A 15,368-nucleotide genomic window follows, 5' to 3' on the forward strand; every position below is an offset into this window, starting at 1 on the left:
TCTGTAGAAGCAGCTCAATATTATCCTATGTGTCCATGCACATTAGGATGATTACAGGCATTTTTTGACCTTAACGTTTAGAGGCAGGAAAAAAACCTTCTGGTTTGCGTTTCTGATCGGAACTTACTGGCAGAAAAAACGCAAAACTCTCCTAAACTTGTCTAAACTTTGTACAAAAAAACACTCTATATCCGCTTCAGCCCCGGAAGATTTTACCTCCTTCCTAACCAGAGCACTTTTTGCAATACGGCACTGCGTCGCTTTAACTGAATTGCGTGGTCATGCGATGTTGCATCAAAACAAAATTGACGTCCATTTTTTTCCCACAAATAGAGCTTTCTTTTGGTGGTATTTGATCACCTCTGGGGATTTTATTTTTTGTGCTATAAACAAAAAAAAGTGAAAATTTTGAAAAAAACACAATATTTTTTTAATTTTTGATATAATAAATATCCCCCAAAAATATATAATTTTTTTTCCTCAGTTTAGGCCGATATGTATTCTTCTACACATTTTTGGTAAAAGAAAATCGCAATAAGCGTATATTGATTGGTTTGCGCAAAAAATTATAGCATCTACAAAATAGGGGATAATTTTATGGCATTCTTCCTTTTTTTTTTACTAGTAATGGCAGTGATCTGCGATTTTTTATCGGGACTGCAACATTATGGCGGACACAGACAATTTTGACACATTTTTGGGACCACTGGCATTTTTACAGTGATCAGTGCTATAAAAATGCATTGATTAAAGTAAAAATGTCACTGGCAGGGGAGGGGTTAACAGTAGGAGACGATCAAGGAGTTAATGCGTTCCCTAGAGTGTGTTCTAACTAAAGGGGGAGGGGACAGTGTAGGGGAATAGATAGATTGCTGTTCATACTCTGTATGAACTGACAATCTGTCACTTCTCCCACACACAGATGCCGGTTCTCTGTGTGCCCCGAGCGATTGAGAGAGCCCAGCGGTGATCAGACCGCCAGGCACTTGAATCGGCTCCGTGGGCGAGCAGGGGGCGACTTCCATAACATGGCTCGCCCAGCCGAGCCATTCTGCCGCAGTACAACTGCGGCGGCTGGTCAGTGTGCATAGAGCCTAACCCTTTAACCTTGCTCTAGGGTCAATAATAGAAATTTTGTTCTAACAACTATATACACCAGTAAGAATGTATTGCAACAGGGCTTAAACTTACATGCTCAGACAATACAAGTGTGTGTCTATAGAAATGTAATAAAAATACAATTTTAGGACATAGGATTGTTCCTGCACATCCAACCCCCATTTAATATCAATAACTACTTGAAACCAGTCCTACAGAAAGAGCTAAATATTCAGCTAAAATAAATACATATGAATTGTTTTTTTCTTCCAAAAGATTTATTTATTACAGGTACTTATATAGCGCCATCACTTACGCAATGCTTTACACACAAACACACACACATATATATATATATTGTACATTTGCATCAGTCCCTGCCCTCAAGGAGCTTAAAATCTAAGGTCCCTAACACACATCCATACATACACATAGTAGGGCCAACCTAGACAGGGTCTTTATAATTTAGTTTATCCAGTCTTTTCAACCAGGCACCCCTGGCTGTCAACAGGGTCAGATCCTGGACTACTGCAAACTACACAGATCTACAGGAGTCTTGCATGGCATCAGCAATCTGCTGTTCACCGGTGCAATGCTTTATCCAAAACAAAAAATAATAAATGCTAATTTTTTTGTAGGCAAAACAAAGTGCATTTATTATTTTTTGTCAAAAGGTGAATTAATCCTTTAATTTTCAGGAATTTCCTCTCATTTCCTGTTTGGCTATGGGATAGGAAGTGAAGGGAAATCTCTGCAATTGGACACAGATGGGAAAAACAAAATCTTGACAGGGTTATACAGATTTAAGTATCTTATTCCTAAGAATTACAGGCCTAGAATATAAAATGCAAAATTTCCAGGCAGCTGTGATGGCCACTAACAGGTGGCTCTGATGGGAACTGATAGGTGGCTATGATTTGCACCAACAGGCAGCACTGACTGGCACTGATAGGCGGTACTGATTGGCACTGACAGGTGGCACTGATGATGAGGTACTAACAGGTGTTACTGCTGGGCACTGATTGGCACTGTGAAGGGCACTGATTGGCACTATGGTCAGCTCTGATTGGCACTGTGGTGGGCATTGACAAACTTTATGTTTGAGGCGCTTCTGGCAGATGTTGGGCACTGATTGGCAGCTGATGGGCACATCTAATGGGGGCTGTGCTGATAATCAATTTGCTGATTATCAGCACAGACCCCCCCCCCCCCCCCCCCAACAGGGAGAGCCGACGATTGGCTCTCCCTGTCAGCGCACACTGAGGAATGCCATTTGCCGGCACTTCCTGGTTTACACAATGATCAGCTGTGATTGATCACAGCTGATCACATGGTAAGAATCCTCTGTCAGAGGCTCCATACCATGATCGGAGATGCAGTTTGTCAGACTGACACACAATACCTCCAATTGCCACGCTGCAGGCCCATGCGGGCACGCCCTTGCTTGTTATCCTGCTGGACGTCATATGACGCCCAGCAGGATAACTGAACCACCGCCCAGCCATCAATCTGCTATAGGCCAGAAGGGAAGTGGTTAAAAGAAGATTAGAGGAGTTTTTGTTTAGAGTAAATAGTATAAATCTGCCTAAAGCCTGGTACATACTATTAGTTTTCCCGTTCAACACCGTGGGCTGAACCAAAAAAACTGTCAGCTCTGGTCGGAGCCGCTGGACTAATTTTGCGAAGTTAGTATAGCGATCTCCTCTGTTGAGCTGTTCTTTTCTGACAGGGGGATGGCCCCCTGCCAGAACACAGCCTGGCATATAGACGGGCCTGTTTTTTTAACCAGCTGATGTCTCCCGACATTCAGCCAGAGTGTACCCAGCTTAACAGTCTGCTAAATAAAGATTTTTCCCAGAGTTTGGCTTTAAATAGGGTGTTTATATGTTAATGTAGTTTATCTTTACATTTTTTTCTAAAATAATAAAACCATCTTGCTTGCTTTGTTACTATTATCGTTGTAGCATGGTTTACGTAATTTGTATTGTACTATGAGGATTAGTACCTTAAGAGTAAAAAAAACAAAACGCAAATCATGGGTTTGGAGTTTAAATGGTCTCTGAATACGTACTGTATTTGGATATCAAAATCGTATTTGTTACTTGATTTTCGCAATATCTTTTTACTAATATTATTTTTGAAGAAAAATAGTTAATAAATGCTCAGCATTTCATTAAAAGTCAATTGTAGTCATGATATTGTATATACATATTTGTTACACTCATATGTTCTAATCGTTGATCTATAAATTGTATTTGCCATGCTTTGTGCATTTTGTATCTTTGTCTTTTGTGTCTTTAAACAGCTTTTTATTATCAGTTGTGTATCTCAGTACTAATTGCTAAGCACGTTACAGTTTAAGTATTCCATCCTTTAGCAAAACATACTTGAGCTCTTTGTGTCTCCATTGCTTGTGACAGCAAAGTGACTCTGAAAGTACAATCTGTACCTGCAATCTAATACAGTGCTGACCCAAGGTCATTGCAATGGACTTAACCTGCTTTCGTGATGTGATATTCAAAGTCAATGTGCACCCTTAATGGTCTGTGAATGTAACAGCAGCCTGTTAGCTAGATGGTCAAAGTTCACAATAAATTATGTAGGACCAGAGGAAGGTATGATTTCCTTCTTTATCCTAAAGTGTAAATGTGAAAAGGTACCAGCTTTTACAGGTTTAATGATACATTACGCTACGAGCATTGTATCTCTTTTTGGCCACTGCTGTTGGATCATGTTGTGTAAAGAGACTACAGATCCATTTTCTAAAAGGAAAACAAATTACTCTGTTAGCAAGCTGAACATTTTAATATAGCTGAGCTTGCAGCCCAGTGGTAATTGGCAATACAGGACATCTCAGAAGCTGAGCAGTTGAACTGATAACTTTGCGGTAGTGCTGAAGCATCCGTGTGTAATTTCATCTAGGTTAGAGATGGGAGCTTTTCTCATTATCACTGTCCCTAGGGGAATATTGTCTAAGATACTCAACCTACTGACACTTGAAATAAAGAATTGTACAATGACACGAGTGTACAACCTATGGAAAGGTAATACTAACCTTCCGTATGATCTGGAGTTTAGAAGGCCAGGGCTTTATGTTACAGCTTAAAGGTTGACAGAAGGGTGAACCCTGGAAAGATTCATGTTAATATTGCCCCTCGTTCCTACTGCCAAAACAGATGATGTTGAGCTTCACTTATCAAGGAAAGTCACACACCATTAGGCCTGAGCTGCCTGAAAATAAAAAAAAGAAACTGCCAAGCAGAGGGGCTTGTCAAACACAAGCTAAAGAGATACGAAGTATCACAGGGAAGAAAACTATTTTGTCGTTTCCAATTAATTTCACATGTTGTCTCTTTCTCAGACTTCCAATCCCATTGATGTCGGAGCTAGACCTGGAACTGTCCCACACACTCTGTTGCAGAAAGACCCAAGGGTAAGTGTAAGGGAGAGAAACTCAGTCCTTAGTGTCACCATTATGTCAACATCTTTCTGGCCCTCCTGGGAGTGATAAATGTCCTTGTCACAAAGAGCTAGTCAGCCTTACACCTTGCGCTTTCCATAGACTTTGTTTCTGTTTTCTTGCTTAAGGGACATGTTCCATATTATCTTGATTCTCAGACTGAAGTCTTTCTTGATCATTTTTAATGTCATTTTATCATTATTCCTGTCACTTGATGCTCACCCTTATGCTAGTGTGGGTTGCAGAGCTCACAGGGGATCCTATAGGCTGTTTGACATAATTTAGTGTTCAAAGGACAAGCTTCCTATTATATTTAGAACTTGAGAGTAAGGATTGGAATGAAAATTATTAACTCAGCAAGGATGAGAGGGACTGGATTCAAATTACTAAAGAGCTAATTAGGATTATAGAAAGTGTGGTTTGTCCTCGTTAGAAATGTAAAATGTCCTCTAGATAATTAACACTTGCTTAGAATATGTCACTTCCTTTGCATGCATGATATGAAGTTTAGGTATATATTTAAGACACAGCTGTTGGCTTCAGTCAGGAGAGGCACAGCGTATCTATTCTCAATAAAATACCTCTAAAACAATTAATTCAGATGCTGAATAACCAAAAGGTCATTGTGTCCCCATAGTCCATTTCATTGTCTCGGTTTTGCAGTAAAATGTTTAAACCTCTCGCAAGGAGCACATGGGAGGGCACAAAAAGCAACCCTTCATGATGGCTTAACAAAGAGCATTAGTGTATAATGCCAGTGAAGATTACACAGCCACTATTTTAAAGTGGTGTTACATACCCATCACTATAAATTCGGGTCTGTCAGAGAGTAGATCTTTATCCTGAGGATTCTTGCACATTCTCACTTACAGTGGTATTAAACCCAAAAACACAAATGTAATTTACTGAAGCTTACTTAACCATTAGATGTAGTGTCTGCATTCATTTTCTTAATTTAGGCTTTTTACCTCTGTTTTTACTTGATGATCTGGCCAGTAATACATCACCTGTATTACAGTGCCCCCTTCTTGATGAATGAGCATGGGTGGCACCTTTGGATAGCAGCATTGTTGGTCTGAGGGAACGCACTAGCAGATATAAATACACCAAAAAATCAAAGCTAAACTCCAGATAATACTTTCTAAACAGTTACAGCAAACTGTTTGTTCCTTTTAAGATAAATGCTTTACATAAATAAATAAAATCTGATCATTATAAGCACCCCTGTCAGTGGTAACTGGTTTGTCTCATCCATGTAACTGATATATCTGCAAGAGAGCTTGTTCTTTTGAAAAATAACAGACTTACTGGCCAGATCAGAAATTGAAATTGGAAGAAAGAAAGCATAAAAAAAGAAAACAATTGCAGTCATCGCATCTGCGAACTGGTAATCTGCAATGTAATGTTTATTTTTGGTTTTTAAGCTCCTTTAAGTAACCTAGGCTGTTCCTTGACCCAGTCAAATGCTGCTCTCCTACCATCATGTGCATTTCAACCTCTGATTATTTTACTGCAGAGCAGCTACTGAAAGTCTCATGTTTAGGCTATCTGTAAATTATTTAGTGTAGCTTTTTGGCATAATTTTTCTGCATGCAATGTTGAACTAAAGACTAACACAGTTTGCACTCTCGAGGGATGCAGCTTTTCATAGGAAGTATGCTTGAATTAGCTGACAGCAAGAAATAGCAATTTTTGGCATATATAAGGTATATGCATCTCCAGGACATGTACAAAATGTCTGTAGCTTAATCATTATTAGAAGAATTGCACAGTCTCTTTCAAGCTGATCTATATGAATATCTCACAAATCAAGCCAAAAGCCTGTATTGCTGCTAATTGCTGTGTGCAGAAAATGTATGCAGGTCTCTTTTATCTACTTGTACTTACTATTCTCTTTTAATTGCTGTCATACAATCCACATTCTATGATTTCATTTACAATAATTACATTTATTGCTGTCGCCATTTTGGTGACATATGAAATCTAATAATGGAAACAGATGAAATATAGAAATAGTGTGTTATAATAGCATTATAAGGTTCAGTTTGCAGTAGTATGGCAGGTAAGCGAATGATTATCAACATCTGTGGACTATTTTGTTGGCCAGAAATGGAAAACTTTAACTATAGACTTGACGTGTGATAATTTCTAATATTGATATCCAATATTAATATCCTTGTTGTTTAAAAAGAAGTACAGGAATCAGGTTTTTTTTGTAGAATCATACTTACCTAGCTGGATGAAGCATCAGTCGAATGCTGCATCTGTCCCCCATCGGCTCTTACACTGAGAACTGAACAATCAAATAACGCCAATTGCTCGGTTCTCACAGCTCCGTGAGCAGAGAGATGGTGACTGTCAGTTGCTGTGAGGCTGAGCGTGGTGCCTGTCCAGGCATGTGGGTGGATCCCAGCCATATGGTCGTTGTCTTTTCCAAGCATGGACTGGCTCTGTGACATCAGCAGACAGTGGACTTCAGTCCGCTGTCTGCTGAAAACAGGTCAGAACGAACTGCACTCCTGTGATCCCCAGGAGAAGTACAGACAAATGAGCTTTGGCTGTACTTCTCCTTTAACCTCCCTGGCGGTATGATTCAGTCTGGAATAAGGTGCTGAAAGCGGTACAATTATTTTGCATGGAAATCTGGCTTTTATTTTGTAGTCCTGTAATTCTTAGGAATAACGCACTGAAATCTCTTCAAACCAGAGTCTAGCGGACATCCCGGGTATGATAAAGTTTATAATATAATAAAGAATAATAAAAATTATTCAATAATGTAATCAAATCCAAAAAAAAATGAAAAAGGGACATGTTTTGGTTGCTATGGACAATCTCCAAATTCCAAGCAGTAAAAAACAGTATTTATAATATAAAAGTGCATACAGGGCATTGCACAAACCACTAGGGACAAAGGGGGTGTGTATTTTTTACTACAGCACTGTAATCTGTAAGATTACAGTGCTGTGTGTGTTTTGTGTCTTTTTACATTTTTGAATTTGCCGCCGTTCTCCGCTCCCGTGCGTCGTAACGTCGCAGGGAACGGAGCTCGGCGGCATTCGGCACTGTGAATCGAGCGCAGGACGGCTCTATCACACAGCGCGGCAGACATCGCTGGATCCAGGGGACAAGGTAAGTAACTCTCCCTGTGTCCTCCCCTGCATCGAGCGGTGCAAGCCCGAGTCTGGCTCGGGGTTACCGCTATTGTAATGAAATTCCCAACCCGAGCCAGACTCGGGATTACCGCTAAGGAGGTTAAGTGTATCTAAAATAAAAAGCAGAAAAAAAAGTTATTTCCCTTTTTCAGATTTTTCTGTTTTTTATTTTAGATACACTTAAGCCCCGTACACACGAGCGGACTTTTCAACATCCAAAGTCCGTCAGGCCGAGTCCGTCAGACTATCCGATCGTGTGTGGGCTGCAACGGACTTTAGCTTCGCAAAAGTCTGACGGACTTTAGAAATGAAGCATGCTTCAAATTTTCCCGACGGAACTCCGCCGGACCCGGTCCCCTTCGAAAAATCCGCTCGTGTGTATGCTACTCCGACGGACTAAAACCGACGATAGGGCAGCTATTGGCTACTGGCTATGAACTTCCTTATTCGAGTCGGGTCGTACGTCATCACGTTCGAATCCGTCGGAGTTTAGTGTGATCGTGTGTGGCCAAGTCCGTTCGGCCGAAAAGTCTGTCAGAACTCCGGCGGAACTCCGGCGGAACTCCTTTGGAAGTCTGTCGGACATAAGTCCTCTCGTGTGTACGGGGCATTAAAGAGGCTGTAAACCTTTTTTTTTTTAATTTTAGACACACTTAACCTCCCTGGCGGTACGATTATTTCGGATTTTAGGTGCTAAAAGCGGTACCATTATTTTGCATGAAAATTTGGCGTTTTATATTGTAGTCCTGCAATTCTTAGGAATAACTCTCTTAAATCTGTCCAAACCAGAGTCTAGCAGACATCCCGGGTATGATAAAGTTTGAAAAATTAAATCATAAATTATAATATAATAAATAATTATAAATAATTGTACCAAATAATAATATAACAATAATAAAAATTATTCAATAATGTAATCAAATCAAAAACACTGAAATTTGCTCAGTTGCAGAATTGTCACTGTCATTACTTTTCAGTATTTGATGACGGATCTCCCCACAAATCGCTATCGCTCAATTCTGCGAGTGATTCTAATTTATTATCGCTGTTTTCTAGCTGGTCTAAAATCATTTTTGATGTAAAATGACAGTTTTGGTTGCTATGGACAATCTCCAGTTTCCAGGCATAAAGAACAGTTTTTATTATATAAAACTGCATGCAGGACACTGGGCAGACCACTAGGGACAACGGGGATGTGAAATATTTACATACAGCAATGTAATCTGTAAGATTACATTATACTGTATGTATACTGTTTGTTTCACTTTTTGAATTTGGCGCCGATCTCCGTGCCCGTGCGTCGCAACGCTCGCAGGGCACGGAGATCGGCGATGTAATGCATCGAGCGAGACACGGCTCGCTCGTACAGCGGGGAGACAACGCTGGATCCGAGGGAGAAGGTAAGTAATCCTCCTCCTGGATCCAGCGATGCAGTCCCGAGTCTGACTCGGGGATACCGCTCTTGGTATAAAAAATCCACCCCGAGTCAGACTCGGGAATACCGTCAGGGGGGTTAAAGAGGCTGTAAACTTTTTTTAAAATGTTTATACACACTTAAAGAGGCTGTAAACCTCTCTGTGGAAGTTGTACCTATAGGTAAGCCTAGAATAAAGGCTTACCTATAGGTACTATAAATCTCTCCTAAACATGCACCATTTACGAGATATTTACTGTATTTTGTGCTGATGATGTCATCAGCGCATGTGCTGTGAAGAAACGGCCCCCTGTGCCATTTCTCCACAAGCGAGTGCCGTAACTGGCGACTACCGTGTGCATCCACTGGAGTGAAATCACGCGGCTCCGGCTAGTCACAGAGCCGGTGTCCACGGCCCCGGAAGGAAGAGGGCGAACATGGATGCGGCCTGCAATGGGGACTGCGCGGACTTCGTTTGTAGCTTAAGGTCACATAATGTGATAGTATGCGATGCATACTAGCACATTATGCCTTTACTTTTGCAGGAGCAATGGAAGGAAGTAAAACCCATCAGGGTTTACTTCCTCTTTAAAGGAGAAGTACAGCCAAAGCTCATTTGGCTATACTTCTCCTTTAAGTGTATATAACATAAAAAAACAATAAAATCAGCTGTTCTTTTAGTAGAAAATCCCCCTAAGTCCATGCCAGCTTCTATAAATGAAATATGCTCTATGAATGGATGTGATTAATAGGTCCTCCCTTTCCATTCATAGATCCTGTTTGCCAATGATTCATATAGCTACCCTTATTTGTTTCGTCATTGTGTCCATAGGTCTGCCCATCAAATTCGTCATAAGTGGATTGCTTTAAGTTAGAAATGTGATAACTACTAATATTATCACCAATATAATTTACAGTATAGTTATAAAACAATATGTAGAATAGTATTAATTTGGCTTCTGTTTAAAAAACATTCCATTGGTATCCAGTAACAGTCAATCCAGTGTTTAGTACAAGAAATACTTATAAAGCCACGTTTACAGAAGCTGTAGGCTGTAGACAGATTCTATTTCTTACTACTACAATATGTTGGTCCTGATCTAGTCTCTGTTTAATTGAACTAGGCTCGCCATGCCACATGAAAAATTGTGTTTTTGCTGCTTGCATTATGGTCAGTGTGATGGGGTTTAACTTGGGGACTAATCCTGCAGTCTGTATAATGTGTTTTTGTTGGCCTTTGTGGCTGCCAGTTCAGTCAGGTTATGTGGTAGCATTATTTATACAGTGGGTTTGAAGTGTGTATTGGCTGGTAGCATATCCTGTGTGGTGGGGTTTGTTATTTTGGACTGCGTTATTAAATAACTTCAGACCCACAAAAGACTGGATTGATTGATTAATTTATTTGAATATGGTTCTGATCATATCCTAGGACTTCCCTATACAGATGAATTGACCTCACTATTTTTCAGTGCAAAAATTTTCAGAACACTGTTGTTCCCCCTGAGCTACATGGTGCCACCAACACTACTCATCTCCTACCCCCTTCTCTTTCCTTTGATATAAACAGGAACATTCAGAATGTTCTTTTAGAGCCAATTGTCCCCCTTTGACCACAAACACCTTTAGATAAGATCATGATAAATGTCCTGGCATTATATAACATTGATTATACATCAATTGGCCTTTGTCACATTTTCAACTTATCTAGAGAATCTTACACAGAAAAAAAATACTATGTTACCAGAGAGATAAATACAGCACATCTTCCATCTCTGATCTTTAGGTTGAAAGTTCCAGTGCAAAAAAATTTCAGGCATGTCGAATTATATTCTTCCACCACTGAGCACTAGAGGTTGGGCCTCTCTCTCTGCTTATGGAGAGATTGTTGACATATAGGGCTGGTTTGGTCTTGTGTTTTGGTAGTAGAAGCAGCTGAGAACATTTTTTTACCACTCTTATGCTATAAAGTCAGTGGTGGTGGTGGTGGTGGGGGGGTTACATATGCCAAGGCCAGGATGCTTTGCAAACATTATCCCCACTGTCACATTCAGCTGGCAGTACCACTTGTTTAATATGATCCACTCAAATGTATGGGGGCCCCTGCAACTGCCCCCAACCTCATGCAATGCACATGGCTGCAGCTTGCTAGTATGAGGTAGAAACATGGACTACTCTTCAGGGAGCTTAAGGAAGGAAAGACATAGGTGCAAGTGTTCCTCAGGTGGCTTAAAGAAACAGCCATAGGGTGAAAGCCTTATGTCTGTAGTTGGCCCTTGACCTTGACAGCTAGCCATTGCCAGTGCAAACTCTGATCTGTCAGGCTAAAAAAAAAATGTCAGTTGCCAATGCCATAAAACTCTGGGCAACTGATCCAATCAATTAGAATATAAAAAAAATACCTAAATAAGTCAATTGGATTGTGTGCTTTGTTTTGATATTTTCGTTCATTTTTTATGATAATTTGTAGGATGGTATAATTGTAAACAGCTATAAATTGCGATCAGTAGATTGATATGACAGTATTGTACTGTATGCAGAAGAAAAATTAGTGTCTTTATCTAGCTGTAACAAATACATTTTTTTGTCTTTAAGCCTGTTGTCCATTGCGCTTTTTTCTTTCCAAAGCAAGGCAGGTTCCCTGTGGTGATGGAGTGGAAAGAGTTTGTGCATGAAATGCAGTATTTGTTGTTGTTGTAATGATACAGTCCCGTATTCCCAGAGCTGCTGTATTATTGAGTGTGCTGATGAAATATTGATGTAATTGGTGGATTGGAGTCTCTTGATTTCCAAGTCTGGTTTGTACAAACAGGAGTATGTATTCAAAGGATTTAGCTATGCAGACAATGGCAAGTGGTATTTATGTTCATTTTAAAAACTATATAATTTTCTTTCTCTGTATTGTATGAAGATGAATCTGTGCCCATCTTTCCTCTGCAGCTGTTGTTAGACTGACAGTCATTAACGCTAAAGTGGCTGGTGAGCAGTGAAAAATATAGTTTTAGTAAATTGACAGCTAAGGAATTAGGCATGCTATTTCTTCATTTTCTTTCTGAACCACATGCTGCATGTTACAGGAAAATATTGTTCCAGAATATTGCAGGAGCTTTATTTAAGCATGCATATTTTTACAGCTGAAATGCTTATGTGGCAGCAGCTATGTGGCCACTTGTCAGTGTTCCAAACCACTTTTCTATAACTATTGATTTGTTGTTAAAGCATAGCCCAAGAGTCTGTAAGAGGTTAACATTTTCATATGTCCTTTACAGATCTATATAAAGTGTACCTTTAGGCAAAGCATTTTTCTTTTTTTTAGATAGAAGGGGAAAGGTTATATCCTATGTCATTTTTTTCCTGTCTATTTTTGCACTTTATTTGTACTGGTGATGATTGTCACTGAAAAGTAGAAATACCAAATTTTAGAGTTGTGCCAAGAACAAGAGGTAAGGGGAAAACCTATGATTGGGGACACCTGTTCCAGGGGCAAATGTTTAAGAGGGGAATTTCATTTATGCCGTGTAGACATGACAGTTTTTTTCCACCAGAATAAACTCTGACGGTCTTTCTGACGGAGTTCTGATGGAGTTCTGCTGAAACGGACTTGCCTACACATGATCACACCAAAGTCAGTTAGTTTAGAACGCAATGATGTATGACGGGACTGGAAAAAGGAAGTTCAATAGCTGCCCATGCGTCGTTTTTGGTCCGTCGGAACAGCATACAGATGAACAGTTTTCCTGAATGGAATTGAATCCCTTGGAAAGATTTAAAACGTTCTATTTCTAGGTCCATCAGAATTTTTGAAAACAAAAAAGTCAGATGAAGCCCACACACGATCGGAACATCCGATGAAATGATTCCGTCGGATCTTTTCTTCTGTCTGAAAGGAATTGATTCCATCGGAAAGATTTAAAACGTTCTATTTCTAGGTCCGTCAGAATTTTTGAAAACAAAAAAGTCAGATGAAGCCCATACACGATCGGAACATCCGATGAAATGATTCCATCGGACCTTTTCTTCTGCCAGAAAGTCCAGTCGTGTGTATGCGACATTACTTGGAAGATTTCCTGTAACTCTCCTCTTGTATCTCTAGGACAGGAAGTGAAAGGCAGTTTGGTACACAGACAGCAAAAAAACTGACAGGGATTTTAACACTTCCCTAAAAAATAAAATACATTTTTGGCTGTAGATGTTTTTATTTGTCTTTGACCTGTATGCGCCACCACCAGGTTAAAGGAGTTATACTATATTCATCATCCAGTTATGTTTTTTTTTACGTCTGATGCTCTGTAGTGTGAAAGCAATCCTAGAGGCTAATTAGCCACTGGGTTGCTTTTACAGGCAGGAAAGGGGACTAAAGCTCGATGCCGGCTAATATCACTCAGCTGATCCTGGCTCAGCAAAGATCCAGACTTTACAGTCAGGATCCACCCAGATGCCTGGACTGGCAGCAGCCCTAGCTTCTCAGCGAGCTGCAGAGAGCCTGCACCAGACGCTCCCACCCCCTCCACAGCCCAGTGCTTCAGTGAGTGCTGGAGGTGCAGAGCAGAGAGCCAGTGACTGACAGTCATCTGCTCTCTGCAGGCTGAAGACCGGGAGCTGAGCGATCAGTGGTTTTTAAACTATCAGTTTGCGGTCTTAGAATTAGCAGGGGATAGTTGCAGCTGGGGTTGGTGCTCCAGCCATCTAGGTAAGTATATTTTTTAAAAGCCATACTTCTCTGTTAGGCCCCTTTAACATGGTCTCCTCTGCTTGCTGGACTCCGTTGCTGAGCGGGGGATCACTTTGATGACAGGTCTATCTCAGCTCACTGTGCAGAGCAGAGATGGACCCAGACCCACTCTCTCTGTTTTCACCCGATCCCATCCGATCCACCAGACAGATGGAAAATAGAAGCACCATCCATCTGGATTTGATGGACAGGATCGGATCAGATAGTGGCGGGTGTCAGCGAACATGTCACCTCTGACATCAGTTGCTCAATAGGGGTGAATGGAGGGTCTGATCAGGTCCACCTGAAAAACGAACAGGCAGGCCTGATCAGACACTAATATGTGCGTTAACGTGCAGTACCAGAATGCACTGTGTATACGTATGGTGGTGCTTTGACATACATTTTGAATGGCATACCTATTCAGAATAAACAAATGAACTCATCCGTCAGTGCACCACAACACATGTAATAAAAAAATACATATAGTACCTTACAATACAGTGGAAAAAAGTGAGTCAGGTGCATTTTTGTCCTGTAGACATGTGTTAAATGAATGAACAGGGCACATCCCCATGATAAACAACACATGTCAGCAAGCACATGAATTTTGTCAATTGGTTGTAAATGTATATTATAGTGTTTGGATCAAGGTATGACTGTCTCTAGAACCAAGTGCTTTGAAATCTTCCTTCTGTCTCTTCTGTGGAAACAAAGGCAAAACATTTTCAATTCAATTAGTTTTGTTCTTTATAAACTCTAGGAGATTTTATATATATATATATATATATATATATATATATATATATACTAACACAAATTCCATATACTGTAAGTACATTAGTCTCAATTAAGAAAGATTGTCCTTGTCTAATACATACATCAATAAAGACTGCTGAAAAATCTCTGAATATCAAAACAGCAGCTGTCAAGTGTTGACAACCCAGCATGTCATACTTGTCAATGCCAAGCATCCCACATTGTATTAGAGAAAAAAAGGCATATTGTGGAAAACAAGCCAGTGGCCTTGGATATCATACAAATACAGACTAGAATGTAGAAGGATGCAGATATAATTTAACAATATATTTTCTTTGCTAACACAATTATTTCACTTTAGTAATAACTGTATATTTTATTCTTTGAAGAAGCCTTTACTAATTGAGTTTATATTGGATGTTATTTTGTGGAAGCTGACTATTTTTTTTTTAATGTTATATTTGAAAATACAATTGCAGCATTTCAATACCTTTTCATTATAAACCAATAAGCATGTGCTAATTAAAATGATTGTCTGAGTGACAAGCATGTAACCAAGTTGTCATTTTCTCTTCACAGTTGGCAGATCCCTTCAGACCTATGTTGAGGGTAAGCTTTTTTTGGCATACGAAACATGGATAAATTCATGGATTTTATTGGATAAACACATTTCTGATTATGACCATAGTGCAGGCATTTCTACTGTAAATTTTAAATATGGGACACGTGTCCAGTTTTAAATAAAAGATGTCACAAATTCATCACAAATCTGCCATG

At 39.9% G+C, this 15,368-nt stretch overlaps 1 protein-coding gene across 6 annotated transcripts in view; it reads left to right on the plus strand.

Moving 5' to 3' along the window:
* The window catches only part of AUTS2 (activator of transcription and developmental regulator AUTS2), a 1,910,865-nt gene that overhangs the window by 1,874,908 nt on the left and 20,589 nt on the right, over nucleotides 1–15,368 (plus strand). For all 6 annotated transcript variants that reach the window (XM_077482318.1, XM_077482314.1, XM_077482317.1 and 3 more), the window contains 2 exons: nucleotides 4,460–4,531; nucleotides 15,171–15,200. In XM_077482318.1, coding sequence (XP_077338444.1) covers nucleotides 4,460–4,531; nucleotides 15,171–15,200 — 102 coding nt within the window. The remainder of the gene's footprint in view (nucleotides 1–4,459; nucleotides 4,532–15,170; nucleotides 15,201–15,368) is intronic.

This window comes from Lithobates pipiens, unplaced genomic scaffold (assembly GCF_037356315.1).
Source record: "Lithobates pipiens isolate NorthernLeopardFrog02 unplaced genomic scaffold, aLitPip1_a1.2 Scaffold_16, whole genome shotgun sequence".
Lineage (NCBI taxonomy): Eukaryota > Metazoa > Chordata > Amphibia > Anura > Ranidae > Lithobates > Lithobates pipiens.